The following is a 21,542-nucleotide window of genomic DNA, read 5'->3' on the forward strand; positions in this document are numbered from 1 at the left end:
CAGTAGGATCAAAAACCCATTGCCATTGTTCTTGGGGTCTCAGTAGTCCTCATTGTCCGCTATGTTCAGCGAGACCGGTTTTAACCCAGGCTTTTTCAGACCCAGGCCAGCTGGCCTTGGTGAGTTCCCAATAGAACATCCCCATTGTCTCAGTGTGTGGGTGCACCCCTCGCGGTCCTGAGTTCCTTGCTCGTGCTATGAAGAGCTTTTTCATACGTGCCTCTCATCAAAGTTTAAACGTTCCTCTTTTTATCCCATTTCTCTGGAATTTTGATAGTGCTAAGTGCTTGTCTACACACATGGATATTTCATGACCTATAGCAGGGTTATGCTGATTGGTTTGGGGGTACAGAACGGGACTTGCATCACTGGGAAAAAATCCCACTTGGTTCTTCTGTGTGATTCTCTTTGCCTATCTCTGCATTATATTTGCTGCTGTTTTGTTAAAGGAGTTTGGGCATCTTTACCTCGTCATAAACTGGAAAGAGTAAATAGCAGGCTGCCCACTGGCCTTTGCTGATGTGTGAACATCAGTAGGTCACGGTTTTTGCTAATGTTTGGCTGGAGTGATGTGGTTATGAAATGGAGTATAAAATAGTTTTTTCTAGACTTCCCCTTCTCTCGCTCTTCCTTGGTTACTGAAGTAGCAAATAGTAAGTTTCCTATGCCCCTCCCCCATATATCTCTACTTGTTTGCATATTTAATTACTTTCTCTGTAGCCAGCATTCCCTCCACCATGACAAAATAAACAATTTATTTTTTGAATTTTTAAACATTTTCTTGGCTCACAGTTTAGGAGATTTCGGCCCATGGGTATATGACTCAGTCACTTTTCGGCCTGTGATGAGGCAGAATATCATGACTGAAACACCTGATAGAGGAAGTGTTTTTGTGTCTAGTAAGAAGAGAAAGAGAGAGAGAGAGAGTAGAAAGGGCGGGGAGGGGGGCAAGGTGTCCTTGAAGATACATGCTCGTGTTCCCCAGTGGCCTGACTTCTATCAGGTCTTCCTTCAATGGTTCCACTTTCTCAGGCTTTACTATGTCCTTTGGGGAACATTCTAGACTCAGACAAAAGAAAGAGCATCTGCAGCTTCAAGTCTGAGATGATGGATCAAAAGTAAAACTTACAGCCTCATCATGATGTGTTCTCTGGAATGCTGAGGTTTCCAGTGAGGCTACCTTCTACTGCCAGCCCTTCAGAGTCTCCATGCTAGCCTATGTGAGTCCAAGAGTGTTGATTATGCACAACTGTGGATAAACTGAAATCTACATTCCTGCAAACAGAAGGAATCCTTATCTTAAGGAGCCTGTCCTGGTAGTCAATAAATCCGATGCCTGGAGATGGTAATTTATGAAAATCTATATCAACCGTGATTGCAAAGCCACTTTCCGCCATAGAAGGTGAACTAATGACTGATACAAATGATTCAGAAAGCTATCATAAGACACAAATGATGTCATACAGCCACATTAAAGGACTGTTCCTTTGTGGGTTTCCTTTGCTGTTACAGGGATGAAGTGTTGTGAATCTTCTAGAGAGTCTGCCCCCTCCCCATGCCATTCCTGGAACCTACAGGTGAAAATGAAGCCAGCAGTTGCCTAAATTTGCAATCTTTTGTTTTCTTTTGTTTTGAGACAGGGTTTCTCTGTGTAGCTTTGTTGCCTATCCTGGAACTAGTTCTTGTAGACCAGGCTGGCCTCAAACCTCTAACTCCGGAGTGCTGGGATTAAAAGCATGCACCACCACCACCAGACCTGAATCTGCATTCTTGTGAGACCCAAAGAAGATAATCCAGTCGAGCCTGGACTTGTGTCATCCAGAACTGTGCAGTAATATATGTGTGTGCTGCCTCAAGTATTGACTTAAGTAACAGTAGATAGTGAACACAGGAATCCACCGAATATAATCGTTGTAGCAAAAACTTTAGACACAGAAGGACTAGGCATTCACAAGAAATCCTTATCCTCACATTGATGACAAATGACCCACGCGTTCACATGCTTACTGCATATTCTAGTGAAGGAATGCAGCACAGGTTGTCTAGAGACGTCCTTGGCATGCTGGTATAAAGTGTGAGTTTTGGTCTTATCTGACAATAGAGATGATATCTACTCTATAAGGTGGGTGCAGGAATTCACAACAATGCAGGTAAAAGCGGCCTGGCACAGGACCTGCTGTTCGGCCCATTGAGTGGAGTCCTTGACTTCTTATTTCAGCGATCAAGTTTCTGTCAACATCCACATTCCAGTGGCTGCTGATTGCAGATCTCTTCTGTTCCCCACCCCTTCCCCCAAATCAAAACGTCCTTGGCGTAATTATACAGTTCTCACAGGCCAAAATAAGAGTTCTCTCTTCGCAGGTACTAGCCACCTCAACTGTAAATGAACCCCAAGCACTCCTTCAAGCACCCACCCAGGATTTTTCCACAGAAACGAACACATTTCTCATGAGTTCGGATTTCGATAAAAAAAAATTCACAATTCCGTCACTAGAATACTGTCCCCAAACAGTGTACTACTGACACCTATTTTTCTCTCCCCTGAGAAAGTGTAGATTACGAAAGCCTCGAGGAGGGCCGGGACCGCCCTATTGGAGGTGTGGGCAGCGCGCATCTCCAACCCCTTCCACTTGGAAATGCCAGCGGCTTAAGCTACTGATGGCTGGCCTTGCTCGTCGCCCAACACGACAGCGATCGCCTTGTTCAAACGTAGCCACTTACAAGGCCTGCTGTCAAGGGGCGAGGACAGAGACAAATTCCGAGTTCTAGCGACCTCTCCTCTGCCCCTCCCCAGACCCCCGCTGCCACGCAGTGCCACATCAGCGACTGCACAGCGGCGCCCAGCTAGGTTCCTTTCTAGGATGCGAGTGGCCCAGTGGGCGGAGGCGGACAGAGCCCGCAGGAGTGGCGGGCTGCTCCACCAATCGGAGACCAGGGAGGAGACTTGACAGCCAATCGCAGCCCAAGCCAGTGCCCCGCCAGGAAAATAGATGAAGCGCATCTGGACAGCTGTGCTGAGAAAGTTTGTGGGCCCCTTCCCGGCCTGCCATCCGCAAGGCACGTCTCCCACGTCGCCTCCTGCTAGCCACTTGCTACTTATTTATTTTTTCCCAAGAAGCAATCGGCAATCCAAGCTTGAAGCTTTTTATTCCCGCTACCCCCACTCCCCATGCTAGGCGAGGCCACATCACATTCCACACTGTTTAACTTTCATGGGGCTTTGCGATCCAAAGAACAGAAACAGCAACAGAAACCCAGGCGCCGTCTGATCCTAACTGTCACAGTGGGGAAAGTAGGGTGCTGAGAGAACGGACCAAGCTGGGTAAGTCCTGAGGACAGGGGACATCATCCTAGTCCTGCTGAGATCTCTAGCCTGTGCTTTTGCCCTTCTTCGGGACCTCTTTTGGGAAGGGGAGAAAACTGTCTCAGGAGGGGAGAAACTGCCGGAGCATAGGGTTCCTTTCTTTGTTTTGTGGACGTTTTTGTTTGTTTGCTATTTAACATTTATGAGGGTGGTGTTAGTATGAGATTTAAGAACAGAAGTTTGGCGTTTTGTGGTAAACCTTTCTTCATCCCAAAGGTCAGTCCTTCCTTCTCCTGTTCCTGTATGACGCCGTGTACATTTTCAAATTATAACTATCCTCTCTGACTATTTTGATGGGAAGACTGAGAAAATGCTGATGTATTCAGAATTAGTATAACTTTTGACAAATGATTTAAAACTTGAATCATACCAAGAACTTACTGGATCTTTCATTTAAGTTGGAATGTAGTTGAAATTGCAAATGTCATTTTTCCAAAGAGGGAAGCCTAAATTCCTTTATGGTTATTAACAAAATAATTAAACATGTGATGGACCACTTTGTGTGTCTGTGATCTTGTAATTACTTATTTGACCTGTAATTCTATCAAACTAATATCCACAGTGGTTGTTACACATGAGTACTTACAGATGACTCTAGTTTATATGACAGGATTTAGAAGTGAGGTGCTGGAAAATGCTGAGCTATGGGTGGCCCAAGGCCTTTTTCTTCTGCCTTCTATAATTCCTTCCATCCCAGGGATGTTTTGAATGTCAACGTTATGTTATATGCCGTTTACTCTTGGGGGAGATCTGACTCAAATCAGTCTTTAATTTCTGGCTCTTAAAGCAGTGGGCGAGGATTTGATACAAAAATTATTACTTGTAGGGTATGTTTTGGTCCACGAAAGAAGAGCAATAAAAGTAGACTTAGGGATGCAGGGTTAGCAGGACATTATTATAAATAGGCAATAAGAGATAATCAAAATCAGTTTCCAGCTTCACAGTATGATCTAGGATGAAACAGCCCACCTGGTCCCCAGCGTTATCCTTCGTAATGTGTTGATAATAAAGTCCTTGCATACTGATGGTGTCTAGAGTACGGAGTTAAAATATGTTAACTGTTAGGCCAGCCTGGCATATAGTGTGGCTTTGCTGGGTTTTCTTTCTTTCTTGCCCTCCTTGCCAGCTTCTGCACATGGATATCTTCTGTGCCATTCCGACTTCTTGAGAAACTAGGGTTTATTCAGTTCTGACCACTTGCTAGCCAGGCTCAACATGAGTCTGTAAAAGGAAAAGCATCAAGAATGGACAGCGAAGACGGACTGGTGGAGGCCTTAGATGTAGAAGAGTCTGGAGAGCCGGTGGTAGAAAAGGGCATCTGAATGCAGGTTGGTTTCATGGAGCGGCTGTCATTACTGGGAAGGGATTTTGACAGTTTGCTTTAGGGGTGGTGGTGCTAAGAGTCACAGAGCTGTGACAGCATCTAGGAGCAAAGGGAGAAGCACAGTGGCTGGGACGTGTGGAGCCATCCTGGGGGCATTGGGCGGGTGTAGGGTGGTGCTGGCATAAGCTTTCTGTTGACAGGACAAGCGCCATTAGAGGGGTAGGGTTGTCAGGTACTGAAGCAGAGTTTGTGAAGAAGATTGGTATGGTAAGCTGAGCTGACACCAGTTGCCAACTAAAGGGTTTGTGAAATGGTTCATTTCTCGGGTCTCCACGGCTTGTCCAACATGCTCTCCTCCTGCAGCTGGGGTGGGCAGGACTGGATGGCTCACCAGGACCTGGCAGTGTGAACGTATGCAGTGATGTCTTCCAGCTCTGTTCTAGTGGTCTGGTACCCCGGGACATTACCCAGGCTAGTTTTCATTAACAAGGGCTACTTGGCAGTCTTCGACAGGAGTGTGATGGTTAGAACCCTGCCCTGTTCTCATATAGATCCCGTGTGCACAAAAGAGATCTTTAACATCCTGCTAATAAAATCATCTATTCCTGTGCTAATATTTAGAAGTTTAAAAATTACAATTACTGAGGTAGATATGCTCTATCACATGCACTTAAGTGAAGAGTCAGGTTTGAGTTCTTGTGCTTTGTCAATGACACGGACAGAGAGCTGGGTTCTGGTGTGGCTGCTGACCTCAGCCAAGACACTGAGCCAGTATGACTCTGGGATATCATGTATGAAATGATCTTCCGGGTTCCGTAGGTGGTCATATACTCATCACCTATCGACTTTGGAATAGTCTGTTGTCCACGGGTGCTATTTTTGACCACTTGACATTTGGCAAGTGCTCTGGTGCTCAGCTCATGGCACCCTCACAGAAACCATCTGAGGGCTACCACTGCACAGAACCTCGCCTTTACTATTGAGGAGACAGAGGCACAGATGGATTGTATACTTGCCCACAATACATAGTGGACAGGTGGCAGTCATAGACTAAGTCTAGCACAAAAACCTTCAAGATTTAACCATCAGGCCACACAGTCTTGGGTATTTGAGAAACTGGCTCTTCCTCCTGCCCCCTTTTCTCTCCACCTCCCTCTTTGCTTTATTCTCTTTCTTGTTCCCCACTTAGTCTTCCTTTCTTAGTTGCAGGGTTTTGCTATGTAGCTTAAGCTAGCTTCAGATGTGTGACCCTCCTGCCGAGGATCTCCCCAAGTCCTGGTGTCCCAGGCTCTCATCATGCCAGGCTTCATTGTTCTAGTGTGTGATTGTCAGAGTCAACCAGACAATGACATCCCTGGAGTCAGGGAGGAACTGAAAAAATTTGCCCGGAGAGGCCGGAATAGCAACAGGACTCTGTCTGGGAGGTATGGTCCACACCTCTTGGTTACTGGAGATGCTGTGATGCATGTTAAGTGGATTTCATTGCAGCCAGACATCTGTTTCCTTGTGTTGTCTGAAGTGAACCCACTGTGGCATCTGGATTGAAAATAGACAATAAATGTCAGCCGGTGTCAGTCAGATGATTATCTGCATTAAAACATGACCTGGGAGACTCCAGATGTGTCTTTAAATCTTTGGATACAGAAGCACCTGTACTTTGGGGGCTTTACGTCGGCCCCCGGAGCGTCACAAGACTGATTTAGGAGTAATATACAGCAGCTGGGAACCACATAGGCTGTTCTTGTCACCAGACTCTCCCTGCCAGGCCTATTTGTCAATTAGTGAGTTAGTAAACGGAATGAAACAAATACTGAGATTGAATAAATATTAACATGCGTTTGAAGCAAGTTACTGGGGCCCCGATCTCTCTTCTTCCTCTTCTGCACCGTGACTTGAGATAAATAGAAACTTTCCTCTAAATGCTGTTGCCCTGTGTACTGCAGCATCAAAGGCACAAATCAACAGAGCTAATTGTTTGTGAACCTAAAGTCACTGCCGCAGCTTCAGGTTTTACAGGGGTGTTAACAAGTGTGCACTCTGTGCTGTGGTGGCATTTCGTTTGTATTTTAATACATAAAGCTTGCCTGAGGATCAGAAAAGTAAAACAGCCATACTGGCCAGCCACACAGACCAGGCCACACTGACACACACCTTTAATCCCAGTAACAAGCTTGCCATAGAAACCAGGTGGTAGTTGTGCCCGCCCTGAATCTTAGAACTAGAGAGAATTATAAAATGGGAGGCGACAGCTCTCAGACACAGGCTCATTCTCAGATTCCTGGAGGGAGGCAGGATTACTGTTTTTGGACTGAGGTCAAGGCCAGTGACTGGCTGCTTTGCTTTTGGGATCTTCAGGTTGAACCCCAATATCTATCTCTGAGTTTTTATGAATTGTGCTTCGCTGGGAGTACAGGTGTGTGCTAACACACCCAGCAAGGCAGTAGCAGAAAGCCGAGTAGCCAACACAAAGCCTCCTCTTCAGTCTTCTCCTTGCAGACCTTCGCTACGAGTCTCTTCTCAGCTTACTTAAAGGTTACGAACGGGACTTCATTACACTCTTCTGACTTTGCTTCAACAAAGATCTCAACAATATATAATATACTCATCTCAACCAGACAGTTGAGGCACACAGAATTTTGTGAGCGTTATCTTGTCACAGAGAACAAATGTTGCTACTCAGATGGAAGAATGTCCTTTTTCTAAGGTCACACTGGCATCAGGAGAAGCTTTTCTAATAGGGCTTGTTTGTATCGCATCCTGTCTCAGGTTGTTGGCCTGTGAACCACCTGTGTAAACTTACCCTTGACTTTAGAGAGCCTGCTATGGACTTTGACATTTAGAGGTCTCAAGAAGACCTTGGAAGATAATGAGGCCTTTCTCCCAAACCAGCCATCACCGCTTGGGACCAGCCTGTTTCTCTAAGATGCCATAGATGCTCCTAAAATGGAAAAAGGGACAGAGGCAGATACCTTGTTCTTGCTGTCCTGAGCAGAGAGGATTGTCCTCTGTGGCTTTTTTCCTTAAGAAAAAGAAAATTTAAAGGTGATGAGTTGGGACAAGTTGTCACTTTCCTTGACAAGGAACAAGGTGACTTTATCTGCACCTTTCCCCATTATATCTGAAATTCCACAGGTTCTAGGAAAAATATTTACAATATTTCACGATTCCTTTAGCAGAGAGAATATGGGCTTTTAGAAAAATAATGTCGAGTTCCATTCTGCAGTCAGTTGCTTGGACTTGCCTTATTCTGAAGTAGGAGGAACATTTGAGCATTTGCAATGAGAATCAATGGTGTTGACGGCCCGAATGCCTGGTGGAGATGTACTGAGAACTTCGAATCCCCACTTGTACTGGTCATAGATTCGGACCAGGAGAGCTGCATATTCGGCCAAAGAGGCTTATACCTCAGGCGCATTGAGGAACACACCAACACCTTTATTCAACTGGAGCAGTGGTTTACAGCCTCCGGCCAGACTCGAGTCACTGTGGTTGGGCCCCCCCCCCAAGTCAAGCAGTGGTTGGAAGATATGTTTCGGGGCATAAGCAGCGAGAACCTTTACCTCCATCTGCTAGGCCTTAGTATGTTGTGGCATGTCCAGGAACGGCCCCTGACCAGCGCTGACTTGGAGGACTATTTCAGGATGCAGTCGTAACTGGGGTCTGTCACGACCTAACAGGACGACAGGGAACACCTCAGACTGATCTCGCCAGGAAGAGCAGGATATGGAAACTTTCACCAGCGTTTGAGAAAAGCATGGAGAATATGAAAGGGACTTGAACGGCGGGGAGGGGGGGGGGGGGGGGGGGGGGGGGGGGGGGGGGGGGGGGGGGGGGGGGGGGGGGGGGGGGGGAAGGGCACTAGCACTAGCCTGTCACTCTCGCTCGCGCACGTGTCTGAGAGGGAAGTTTCCTAAGCCCACCAACAGTGCTGTGGTGGCAAACATCCAATAAATAAGTTCCCTGGTGTGAAAAAAAAAAAAAAGAAAGAAAGAAAGAAAGAAAAAGAAAAAGAATGTCTGTGAAAGTTGATCTCCAGGAAGGAAATTGTGCTACTTGAGTAGTAAGAATTTTTAAGGTGTCTGAAAAAAAAAAAAAAAAAGAAAGAAAGAAAGAAAGAAAAAGAAAAAGAATGTCTGTGAAAGTTGATCTCCAGGAAGGAAATTGTGCTACTTGAGTAGTAAGAATTTTTAAGGTGTCTGATTTCAGTCTCTTTTGATTGAATACCCTCTTTCCTCGTTACCTCCAAAAGATCCCACCATTCTTTGGACTGTTCTACAGACTAACACTGTGGTATTAACACAGCTTCCCTGTTGAGTTTCCAACTGGGGCTCATAAGACCTGTCATCGGACTGGTACCCTTTATTCTCAGCACTTAGAATCAGGCCAGTAGGCACTGTTGGGGGAAAGTTCCACCCAAGGTCCTAGCTAAACAAATAAATGAACAAAATTAAATCAGACCTCTTCTAGGATGTTTACAGAGGGCGCTTTTCATCCCGCAGCTTCCTTCCCACGAGCACTCATTTGGTGAAGCCCTGATTTATGCTGTGTTCCCATTAACTCTGTGCTGCAGAGGTTTCCTGAGTGCCGTACTTATTGCCTGGTGGTAGTAACCTGTGAGAGAAGTTTCCTGTTCATTCTTGGTCGCTTGAAAGTATAGCTGTGCCCATTTCTAATTTGAATCAACAATCAGTTGCCAAACTGACACTGTTTCTTCTATGTAAAGGTTGTCTATCTCTGCCCCAGAGTCTATCAGAAAATACGTTTTCTGAAATGAGTATTACATTTAATTTGTTTTCAATTCGGTAGAAGAATCGAATCCAAAGTTTATAAGTAAATTTTCATATAAATATTCCTTTAAAAACATATTAGTGCCTCAAATATCCTTCTAAAGTTAAAAAATCAATTAAAATATTATAATATTGAGATTATAGGCAGAACATTTCCTAATCAGTAAATGCAAAATCTGAAGCCTTTTCATTGTCTGAGTCAGGATCGCACTATATAGCCTAGGTTGATCTCGCATTCATGAACTTCTCTATCTCAGTCCCTTATATGCTGAGATTATAGGCATGTGCCACCATGCCTGGTTCAAAATCCTAAAAATTTAAAGTACACACACAATGGCCAAAAATTTTCAAATGTCACTGTATTTTGGATTTCTGGTTTTCTGATTAAAAATGCTATAAGATCTATACAAGTATTACTAAGGCTTAAAACCTTGGAAAGCAGAAACATTTCTGCTCCCACACATTTGGGCAAGGGCCCCCAAATTATAATTAAGTTTTCATAATTCAGAAGACATTTCTCACACCCAATAGACCTTACATTTTAATTTTGGGTGAAAGCAGACCAAAATGGCACGTGCCACTTTGATTTTGTAGCTATGGGTGTGTGTGTGTCTGTATGTGTGTGTGTGTGTGTGTGTGTTTATATGTATGTATGTATGAATCCCCCAACTTCATTCCCCTTTAATTTCTCTTGATATGTCCTTTTAATTTGAATATTTATCTTCAGCACTAGGAGTTTTTCTCCCATTTATTTGATTTCTTTTCTCTATTTACAAACTAGGCATAATACTAATGATTGTAGAGATATGTTAAAGGCAGATAAGAAGCCAAAGTAGGAAGAGGAGAGATTTGGTAGTGTGTGGTACACTCAGGCATTTTTATTTCCTGTGTACTTTAATGTATTAAGTAATAAATATTTAAATATTGAAACCAGTGGTGGAGAAGAAAAGGGGTTAGCAGAAATGACCACATCCACTTGGAGATAAAGGAGGTAAGCATGGTGAGGGAAGTAAGATGTTGAGGACAGATGGAGGAATAGGGTCAGAGGCCTGGTGGCGTCTACCTTTAAGCAGGTACCATGGAAGTTAGACTCACCCAGTTTCTTAATCAGCCTAGTGTTGAAGTCTGAGCTCCATTTTTCAGTGCCCTGCGTATGGACAAGCTGCCCAAAAGCAGGGTGACTGCTTTCCCCCTACTGCGTCCATGACTTCTTGGATGAGCTGTTCTCACCGAGGAGCAGAGGCTGAGGCAATACTGAATTCACCTGCAGCACAAGAGGGAGACTTCCTAGAGACATTAGTCCTTATTTCCTCCTCAGAAACGCCGGGCTTGTCTGTCCCTGTTCCTGATGGTCACTATGGGAAAGATAATGAAAAGATGTGTAGGGTCAGGCTTTGTCTACCATTTGCTTCAGAACCGAGCTGTTGTGTGCCCATGTTGCTATGAAGCTCTTTCTTCACAGAAAGAGGCACGAGCTATCACTGTAACAAACACCTCAGAAGGTAGAGACCTGGTCCTCACTTTGAAGATGATGTATCTTAAACTAGAGAAGAGTAAGATTTACAAGATCATACAAAAGTGAAATGAGAATTTAAACCCAAGGTTGCCTCTTTCCAGTGCTGGAACTCGATAGTATACTGTTGTATATTATTATATTCTGTTTTGGTTTTTCGAGAAAGGGTTTCTCTGTCCTGGAACTAGTTCTTATAGACCAGGCTGGCCTTGATCTGCCTGCCTCTGCCTCCCAAGTGCTGGGATTAAAGGTGTGTGCCACAACTGCATGGCTTGTATACTCTTCTTCTTCTTCTTCTTCTTCTTCTTCTTCTTCTTCTTCTTCTTCTTCTTCTTCTTCTTCTTCTTCTTCTTCTTCTTCTTCTTCTTTTAAAAAAGCCGCACGTTTATTTCGCTTTCTGACTCTGAGCTTGTGCCTTCAACACTTACACAACAATTTTCTGCTCCTCAACAAGGAAAGCCCGCTTGATCCTGTCACGGACACACTTGGCACACATGGAGCCACCATAGGCCGGGCTGACATGCTTCTTAGTCTTTGACAATCTCATGAGGACTTTTGGTCTCACAGCCCGAACCCCTTGGAGTCGGCCTGGGCACACACCGCATGCTGATTTAGGTGCCTTTCCAACCTTCTTGGTGTAAAGGTAAACAATCCTGTTGCCAGGAGTTCGAGACAGCCTAGTTTTGTTGGAGGCTGTGTTGTAGGAGAGCCTACAATGGTATGTCAAACGCTGGACCATCCGGAGTGCCTCTAAGCAGCATCTCCGGAAGAGCTATACTATTCTTCTTAAACACTAAATTCTCTCATTGCTTGTCACTTTCCAGGGTGTGGCTAAATTCACATCCAGTGTGGGCACAGGCATTCCAGGCATTCCTGGTACACCTACCTCTTTATCTTGATTGCCCAGATCTCTTTCTCAGTGTCCTGGGATCCCAGGATAGTAACATAATTGTATTTTTTGGGCCTGATCCACCTCCTTTGGTTAAACATCCATCACTCTTTGCCTGAATCACTACAGTGGACCTCAGAGTATCTGTAAAAGACCATTCGGATTTTGTTCCTCAGGTACTTGCAGCCTATTTTTGCCCTGTAAAAATTAAAAATAAAAGGAACATTCTGCTTAATTTTTTCTTTTATTTCAAATAACTTAAAAATATTTAGATTCTTCCTATACATTTCCTTTCAGTTTCTGTATTTCACAAAGGTGGCAACACACTCTTTTGCAGACCAGACTGGTCTACAGGCCAATTTAAATGACGCTTTCACTACTGACTTCATGAAAAGACCACAAGGCATCCAGACAGAATGTGCAAACAGACAAACAAACAAGTAGTGCAAATAACACACACCCTTTCTCCTTCTTAGACCCCATGACTTTGAATTTCATTTGAAATAAAGCCAGATGTTCACCCTGTCCTAAGAAGCCTGGGTCGCTCATCTGGCTTTGTTTCTGTATCTACAATTTTTCTCTTCTTTTTTGAGATTATAATATGATTACACCATTTCTCCCTTGTGTTCCTTCAAACAAATAACTCCTACCTCGCTCTCTTTCAATTTCATGGTGTCTTTTTTGCTTTAACTGTGGTTACCTGTGTGTGTTTCTAAATACATAAAACAACTTGGCTGTTCTATGTAGGAATATAATTTCAGGGCTGACGTTTGGTTTGGACAATGAGTTGGTTTGTTCTTCCCTGGGGAAGGCTTTCTCCACCCTCAGCATACCTCATGTGGGGCTGAGGCCTCCTGAGCCTTCCTCAGTTCACAACACCATGTCTTTGTAGTCACCATTGCTCAGCTGGTCCTTAGGCGGTCAAGTTGTTGAAACTTGATGGGTATAGCTTCAGGCACTTCGAGACAATACAATCTGACAGCTAACTCCCTGTTCCTTTGGCTCTTACAACATTTCCATCCCCTCTTCTGAGCCTGTGGTGCATGAATTGTTTTGTAGACGTATCCATTGAGAGTGGGCTCCGCAACCCTGCATCTCATTGGTTATGGTTTTCTTCAGTGGTCTCCTTCTGTTGCAAACAAAAGTTACCTTGGTGTGTGTGTGGGGGGGGGGTGAGGGAATGAGGACAGCACTTGTCTGTGGGTAGAAGGACACATATTTTAGAATGCTGTTAGGGACCATGCTGATTTAATAAAATGGCTGTTGTAGCTTCGCCTTCACGGTCCCTGACTTCATTAGCTCTGGGGAGTTGGCTACGTTTCCAGTAACATTTCCAGCATTATTTCCCTCTTGTTGAGCAGGTCTTCAGCCCAATTAAAGAGCTATCTATTACTACCAAGGTATGTGTGCCAGTACTGCGCCATAAGGGTTATTGTATCCTGCTGGTTGTTGTTGTGATCCATGGGCATCATAGCTGGCTAGGGCTACTGGTTGCTTCCCTTCTTTGGAAGCTTGCATGGTGCCTTCTGGATCCAGGAAATCTAGTCCTCAGAGAGGAGGCTTTTAGGTCAGTTCCAGCTCAAGGGCCATTGGTCCCTTTGTCTAAAGTGTGTAGTGTCCACCCTCTTCCAGCTTCCATCCCTACCTTTGTTCCCTAGGTGTCCCTAGTGCTAATAAAGAGTGTTCAGGGGTTGGCGAAAGGTGGGTTTAAACAGAGAACGAGCAATGATACGACGTGAGATAGGTTTTTATTTACTCTTCCATCTATTAGATCAAGCATGGACAAGCGCTTCCATCATTGTCTCTCAGGCAGTGAGAACCTTTCATTAACTTCAGAATGAGCAAAATGGGAAGCAGAAAACCAAGTCCCAGAAAAGATCTGAACAACTTAGCTTTAGAAGAAGAACTTGATGATCCCCTGGTTACCTTAGTGTGAAGATGTCTGTTCATGCTTCCTAAGTGTTTTTAGACTGTTTTCTTCAGAAAAAAAAAAAAAAGACTATGGAGAGCTCATCCCAAATGCCTCTAAGATTGGAGAATAAGATGATGGTGGGTCATTTGCTGTTCCCTTGTTCCCATTGCTAAGGATTCCTTAGCAGGGATCATGACTGCTGTTGTCGAGAGATTAAATAGAGAACTGAGGAAAAACATGTCTCCAAACAGTCTCCTGTCTGGTTTGGCTTTGGCCTTTGATGCTTGCTGTGCAGAGGATGTTCTGTATGGAAGTAGCCAGGACTCTCACCTTATCTCACCACTGTGAATGCCTGTGGCAATACATCCCAAGGTGGTAGCTACAGCCAGAATGCTTCATGGAGCCACAGAGAGACCTGACTATATCCGTGATTTTATTTTCATTTTTATTTTTTGGTCTGTTGCCTACTCCAGGGACTTCTAGGCTCACAGAAGATGATTCCTCTGTCTTTTGTTAACTTACTGTCAATTCAGTGGCAAACCTTTTTATAGTTTGGAAGCTGGATATGTCAGTTTGCTTTTTTCCCCTACAAATCCAGGTTTTGATAAACGATTCTTTTGTAGATAGATCAAGGACCATTCTTTGAAAATGGATAAAGTAACATTTTTTGCTATGCAATATTGGGTGAAGAATGCGCTGAATGTTAAAGCACTCTCCTACTGCTGCAGATAAGTAACATAGCTAGATTTACCACTAGTTTGATACAACTAAAAATATCAGATAAAATATTTAAGTCAGTGGCTTATATAACCCTGGCCATGGAGTACTGAAGAAAACCCAGAAGTCAGAGGATTAAGAGATGGAATGCAAACTTGTACAACTACTTTGGAAATCAGTATGGTAGTTTCTCAGAAAACTAGAAATCAACCTACCTCATGATCCAGCAATACCACTCTTGGGTGTATGCCCAAAAGATGCTCATTCATACTACAAAAGCATTTGTTCAACTATGTTCATAGCAGTATTATTTGTAATAGCCAGAACCTGGAAACAACCTAGATGCCCCCAACCAAAAAATGGATAAAAAAATGGCATGTTTACATATTAGAGTACTACTCAGTGATAAAAAACAATAACATCTTGAATTTGCATGCAAATGGGTGGAACTAGAAAACACCATCTTGAGTGAGGTAATCCAGACCCAAAAAGATGAATATGCTATGTACTCACTCACAAGTAGATACTAGCTATAAACAAAGGATATCGAGCCTATAGTTTATGATCGTAGAGAAGCTAAGTAATCAGGTGAACCCTAAAAAAATAGATTCACCTATATAAGTCAAAATAGACAAGATCATCTGACAAAAATGAAAACATATGGGGTTGGGGAGAAGGGAGGGTGGAAGGGGAAGAGGAGGAGAAAGGGGGAGAGGCAAAAAGAACTTGAGAATACTGGATAGTTGAGATGGAGGGAAGACAGAGATGAGAGCAAGAAAAGAGATATTTTGATTGAGGGAGCCATTATACTATGGGGCTCCCATAGCATAGAAACCTGGCTCTAGAGAGATTCTCAGGAATCCACAAGGATGACTCCAGCTAAGACCCTAAGCAATAGAGGAGAGGGTGCCCGAACTGGCCTTGCCCTGTAGTCAGACTGATGATTTTCTTAATATCACCATGGAGCCGTCATCCAGCAACTGATGGAAGCAGAGGCAGAGACCTGCATTGGAGCACTGTACTGAGCTCCTAAAGTCCAGTTGAAGAGTGGGAGGAGCTAGAATATATGCAAAGGAGTTAAAACCATGATGGAGACACCCACTGAAACAGTCTACCTGAGCTAATGGGAGCTCACCAACTCCAGCCAGACAGAGAAGGAGCAAGCATAGGACCAAACTAGTTCCTCTGGATGTGGGTGACAGTTGCATGGCTGGGGCAGTCTGAGGGGGCACTGGCAGTGGCACTAGGATTTATCCCTACTGTGTGTGTGCTGGTTTGGGGGGAACTTATTCTCTTTGGATGGATACCTTGCTTAGCCTAGATATAGTAGGGAGGGCCTTGGATCTTCCCCAAAGTAATTTGCCTTATCCTCTCTGTGGAATGGATGGGGGCAGGGGTGAGGTAGAAGGGTAAGTGAAGGGAAAGGGAGGAGGGGGAAGAAGTGGGAACTTGGATTGGTGTGTATAATGAAAAAAAGATAGTTCATTTTCTTTTTAAAAAAATGAGAGAGAGAGAGAGAGAGAGAGAGAGAGAGAGAGAGAGAGAGAGAGAGAGGGGCGTGATCTCATTGCTTCAGATCATCACCTGGAGAGAGTCCAAGTAAGAAGATTGTCACACAGGTGGAATTCAGATGTCCTGAGCTGAAGCATTGGTAAGAAGAACTTGGGAGAGACTGGAGGGGGGAAGAGTTAGAACAAGCACTGAAATGAAGAGAGCTGTAGAGAGAAAGGGGGAACTTAGATAACTGCAGGGAATCCCCCACAAGGAATCAGCATTAGTGAGCAAAAGCTTTTGAGGAAACCAAGGAGAACAACATGCCATGATTGAGGGCCATTACTTTTTAAATATATTCCCTACAAATTCATATTGTGGAAACGTAATTCCCGGTGTTGTATGCTAATGGTCCTGTAGGAAATAATTGGGAAGAGATGGTCATGAGGCCAGTGCTTCTGTAATGGCCTTAATGGCTTCCCAAGTAGGGGAGAGGCTGTACTAGCTAGCTTGCTGTCTGTCTATGATATGTCCTCTGCTCATTCTGAGGAAGCACGAAGTCTCTCATCCTCAGGAACAACTTTCCATGTCGTGCTCCCAGACTTCCCTATCTCTGGGCCTGTGAGAAATAAATTTCTTCTCATCATATATTAGTTAATTTTAAGCATTTAGTGATAGCAACATCAAAGGGAAATGGGAAATGAGCTTGGCACTCAGACAAGGCTAGGGAGGTTGCCCAACCTAGTCATACTAGAAAGCCCCTAATCCATCAGTCATGGGGTAGACCAGTTTGGAAAATCTTCCTGGGTAGTGGGGAATTACTGGTACCGGTATCAGTGCCACAAATCGTAAAGTAGCCCTTTTTTAAAAAGTCCAACTGCTTCCAGTCACTTAGCCTTATCCCAGACAGAGCTGAAAAATATTTATAAGAATTAAAAAATAATCTACTTCCAATAATCTATAATGTCTGGCACCTCAAAATTGTACATCAATTGTATTTAAAAGTGAGTTCACTATGCCGAGCTGCCCCACAGAGGAGTATTTCCATGCTTGGTTAAGTCAAAATAATTGACTTGAGTGTAACATTTTGTACATAACAAACCAGAGGCTGCCAGACTATTGTCTGTGTTGATATTTGCTTTGGCTCCCGAGAAACAGTTCATCTTTGATATCTGATACTGTTGAAACAAAACATATTTTCCCCTGTTTGCTACCTCTGCATTGAATTACAGCGAGCTACAGTCAGCTAAGATATTATTCAACTACAGAATATGTCCTGAATAATAGTCAGTGAAGGTATGTATGTAAGTGAGGCAGTGTTAATTTTCTGAGAAGACTGAATGACGAAGAGTCAAAGCCCTTAGCAGGGAGTAAGGGCTACACTGCGGGCGGAGCAAGAGCTCAGCAGGTTTAAGGTCCAGAGCCTTTTAATCCCAGTGCGGTACATGCCAAGAGTGAAGAGAATCTTATCCCGTCAGCTGTGTGGCAGAGGCTGGTGATGTAGGACGTTTTCATTCTCAGAGGTTAGAGTCTACACAGTCCTTGTCCGGACAGTGGTTCTGCAGTCCACAACTGAGCTTCACAGGTTGAGCCTGGCTGTCTCTTCTCCCTCTGTAATTTTGACCCATTCCTCCCCAGCTCCAAGGGTCAGCCTGACACTCTAACCTCTGCTTATCTTTGTGAGACTTTTCCCTGCCAGAACAAGTTTGATTCCCATTGATACAAACTGGGCCCAGATGTTCTTTCTGACGCTGCCTGTGCAGAAATGGGATTTTTTTTACCCCCTATAATTAGATTCTTGCTGGCTAGAAAATCCATTTGTATAAAATTTTGACTCGAATATCACAATGGGGTGTCCCTGTCATTATGTAATCAACATTTTACTCTTGGGGGAAATTCACATGCAAGTAAAAGGTCAGTCTTGGTGAAAACTGATTTCCTGCCAATGGTCTTGGAATGCTTAGGACACTCCCAGTGGTAACTTCTGTGAATGGGGGGATTGGACAGGAGTGGAGGGACGGGGAGAGTGGAAGTCAGCATTGTCATCACAGTGATGGACTTCACGGTCAGAACGATTCCCTTGATCCATTTATAGGATTTGCCAGTTACAGTACAATCCCAGACAGAGTGCCTCAGGGGAGCTTAGAATTTCAGTTTCCAGCAGTCATGCACCGAAAGAGATTCTAGGTTTTTTCCTTCCGCAAAAGAAAGAAACAATGAGAGGAGATTAAGACTCTTGCTGCTACTGTCTCATGAGCTTAGGACTCTATATTTCTTGATGCATCTAAGACAGCGAAGCCAAGGACAAGCTTAAACTTTCTTCGGAGAATTGCGCTGAAACTTGATATAATCTAGGCGATGCTAATTATGAAACATCTTGCTGGTTTTGCCTTTGGTTGATAATTATGTTTTCCGGAGATGACAGGCAAAATAGGGTGGGGCGAGGGAATGGAATTGTTTCACAGAAGCAGCGGCCTGCTGACAGGTCCTCAGATGGGAGGCTGTACTGTCAGAGAATTAGTCCAACCGTGGGAAAACAGTCAAGAGCACCGACTTTACCACAGCCTCCGTCTTTCCTTCCTCTCTCCCCTGCTTCTCTCTCTCTCTTTCTTTCATTCTTCCTTTCTCTTTCTCTCTGTCTTTCTTTCTTTTTCTTCCTTTCTTTTTCAATGTGCACATGTACTTTTTTTTTGATTTTTAGTGAGCTCTACATTTTTCTCTTCTCCCCTCCCTGCCTCTCCCTTCCCCTTCAACCCTCTCCCAAGGTCCCCATGCCCCCGTTTACTCAGGAGATCTTGTCTTTTTCTACTACCCATGGAGATTAGATCTGCACATGTAGTTTTAATTAGTTTCTTTCTTACAATACATTAACTTCTAGGCATAATAAGAAGAAAAAGACTAGGACAATATTTATTAGACTCGAGACTGAAATTCTAATAGAAGGTTGACAAGATAAACCCAATTAAGCCAAACTATCCTTGCAATGTGATGACTACTAATTACTAGTTGTGGCTCAACTTAGATGCCATCCACATTCTACCCTGTATACTTACTGTAGGTTGTTTTCTACATGATGCAAATTGGGCTTTTCCTTTTCTTTCTGGAAAAAAAACACACACACACACATACAAGCAAAGGACTAGTAAGTTAAAAAAAAAATCCAAACAAAGTGTTATGAGACTAAAAAAAAAAATTTCTCCAAAAGCATCATTGAATGTGTTATGTGCTGACCATCCACTGCTGGGCATGGGGCCTTCCCAAGATGGGTTTGTATAAGCAGTGATACGCCATTGGAGAAAAGTAATTTTCCTCGCAAACTGTTGTCAATTGGAGATAGCTTCTGGGTTATGGATAGGAGCTCATGTCCACTTCCCCTCTCAACACCGAGACCCGACATGGCCAGGATCCTGGAAGGCACTGTGTGTGCTGCCACAGGCACTGTGAGTTCATAAGTGCATCCGTCTTTTGTCTGGAAGGCATTGTTTTCTTGGTGTCTTCCATTCCTACCGACTCCTACAATCATTATGAAGCACCGGGTCCCCTGTCTTGTTTTTACCATCCCACTAGTTTCTCTATCCTACATTCTCATACCGTTTTCCAAACCTGCAATTGTCTTTCAGAACTTCCTGCTGGTTTCATTCAAGCAGAAATTGCACGAAATTCTGGAGACTCTGATGGCCTTCCTCATTTGTGTGACTCTTGTGTTGGACTTATAGGAGAATTTGCAAGCCATTGCAGAGAGCCTTCCTTAGTTCTCATGAAATAAAAAGGACCCTTCCTCACCTATATTTTTTCAGTTATACAGATTTCGAAAAGTTAGGAATGGAAGGAGCTCAATGAAGGGGATATCTTGATGATTTTGAGGTGCCCTTGTCCAAGATGTAATTTAGCCATTGAGGAGGGTACCCTTAATGTGAACATGGACATTTCAGCTCTTACACTGAACCGCTGCAGAACTAGGTTTCCGCGACTTACCAATTCCTGGTAATGTCAAGTCAGGAGACTTGTTGGCAGACAAGGCTATGGGATATTGATAAGGAATGTGGTAAGGCCTGGGAAGGCAAGGTTGCAGGAAATATCAGGGGCTGGAAGGGCAACAGTTTTCCTTCACTATTTGGCATAATTTCAGTTATTTACTATGCTTTGTGTTGCAAATGGCGCTTACAATCATCTTTTTCACACTCCCTGAAGCGCAGCTGTCCTTTCCTCTTACTGGCTCACGGAGTGTTTGTGCAGGATAAACTGTCATTCTTCCTTAAGTGAGCTGAGAAGAACTTAGACAAAGAGTTGGAAAGCCCACTCCTTTGTCTTAACTGAGTTAATCCCCCGTAATATGTTTTTGGAGGATATTTTCTTTCTAGAATAAATTACATACTGATTTAGAGTGTCTAACCTAGTTATTCAGTTGTTGGCAATATGCATTACCTCTAGCCCCAGGGGGATCTTCTGACCTCTAAACACACACACATACACATATACACATGCATACACACACACACATATCGATCATTTTCGAAATATCCTTTTTTATGATAAGACATTCCCCATGTATAGACGTGTTGCACCTATACCCCACTAGTCTTGTCTTACTGGTAGACCCAAATGCTGAAATCACTGACTCTTAGTTTTGTTCCTGGGTTGTCATAATTTCTACACATACAGCTCAGGTGGAGGGTGCAGTCTGAAGTATTTGTCTCATCCCCTTCCTTGGGTTGGGATGAATGTGAGGTGGTTGACTTGGTAGGTTGGCCCAGGTAAGAGATGTAGACCCATAGCTGGACAACATTCCAATGGTAGCCTCGGCCTTTTTCTGCTTACATGCGTGGGACCTCAGTGAGATGGCTGAAATGACTAATCAGAACGCACAAGTGGTGAGAGGAAAGGCAAATGCGAGTAATTACTCTTCAGTGATGGGGAAGCACCAGTTAACTGACTCACCCTCACTTCCTGATGAAAAACTCGTCATCCTCCAGCAAAGCGGCAGCTTCACACCTGGACCGATAACCAGGCTTGTGTGTCCAATGGCATTCACTGAAGAGGGCTACGGGTCGGGTGTCTGTAGGACGAGTCGGGGTGGGGGCCGCTGGCAGCAAGTGAGATGCCCTTGCAAAAACTGCCAGTGGGAGGAAGGCAAGAGAACGAGAAGAAGAAGAGCTGGTACAGGCTGACGGAGTAGAACCGACTTTTCCTGAGCGACGTCTCTCAGGCTGGACTCACTTTTCAGCGCATCTTTATAACTCTCAACCCACGGGGACTCATGCAAAAGTAAACGTGCAGAAATTTTAAACATTCTTAATTAGTTTCTTTTGAACAGAGATGTGGGCGAGTGAATGTGTGTGTGTGTGTGTGTGCTTTAATAGGTCTGTGAATGCATGTGCATGTGAAAATGTATGTGAGAGACTATGAGTGCGTGAGTGTGTGGGGTGTGTGAGGGTGTGGGGTGTGTGAGGGTGTGGGGTGTGTGAGTGTGTGGGGTGTGTGTGAGTGTGGGGTGTGTGAGTGTGGGGTGTGTGTGAGTGTGTAGGGTGTGTGAGTGTGGGGTGTG

The 21,542-nt window shown here is 44.1% G+C and overlaps 2 protein-coding genes across 5 annotated transcripts in view; one reads left to right on the forward strand and one right to left on the reverse strand.

The window, feature by feature from the left end:
- The first annotated feature begins 2,982 nt into the window (after positions 1–2,982).
- The window catches only part of LOC126505810 (transmembrane protein 45A-like), a 73,852-nt gene continuing 55,292 nt past the window's right edge, over positions 2,983–21,542 (forward strand). Inside the window, exon 1 of one of the 4 annotated variants that reach the window (XM_050149061.1) lies at positions 2,983–3,322. Coding sequence is in view for 3 of the 4 variants with exons in the window: in XM_050149063.1 (XP_050005020.1) it covers positions 4,687–4,692 (6 nt within the window). In the remaining variant the exon portion in view is untranslated. Of the gene's footprint in view, positions 3,323–4,519; positions 4,693–21,542 lie in introns of those variants that run through there. The other 3 variants (XM_050149063.1, XM_050149060.1, XM_050149062.1) reach the window with 3 other exon arrangements.
- Positions 11,413–11,727, reverse strand: LOC126505811 (60S ribosomal protein L34-like). Its single transcript, XM_050149064.1, has one exon. It carries the CDS (start codon positions 11,725–11,727, stop codon positions 11,413–11,415), a length of 315 nt encoding a protein of 104 aa, XP_050005021.1.

Source organism: Alexandromys fortis, unplaced genomic scaffold (assembly GCF_014885135.2).
Source record: "Alexandromys fortis isolate MF-2015 unplaced genomic scaffold, M_Fortis_MF-2015_v1.1 scaffold_4, whole genome shotgun sequence".
Classification (NCBI taxonomy): domain Eukaryota; kingdom Metazoa; phylum Chordata; class Mammalia; order Rodentia; family Cricetidae; genus Alexandromys; species Alexandromys fortis.

Bases quoted from the DNA above. Each gene is read 5' to 3' on its own strand.
- LOC126505811 (XM_050149064.1), bottom strand. From the start codon at position 11,727: ATGGTCCAGCGTTTGACATACCATTGTAGGCTCTCCTACAACACAGCC.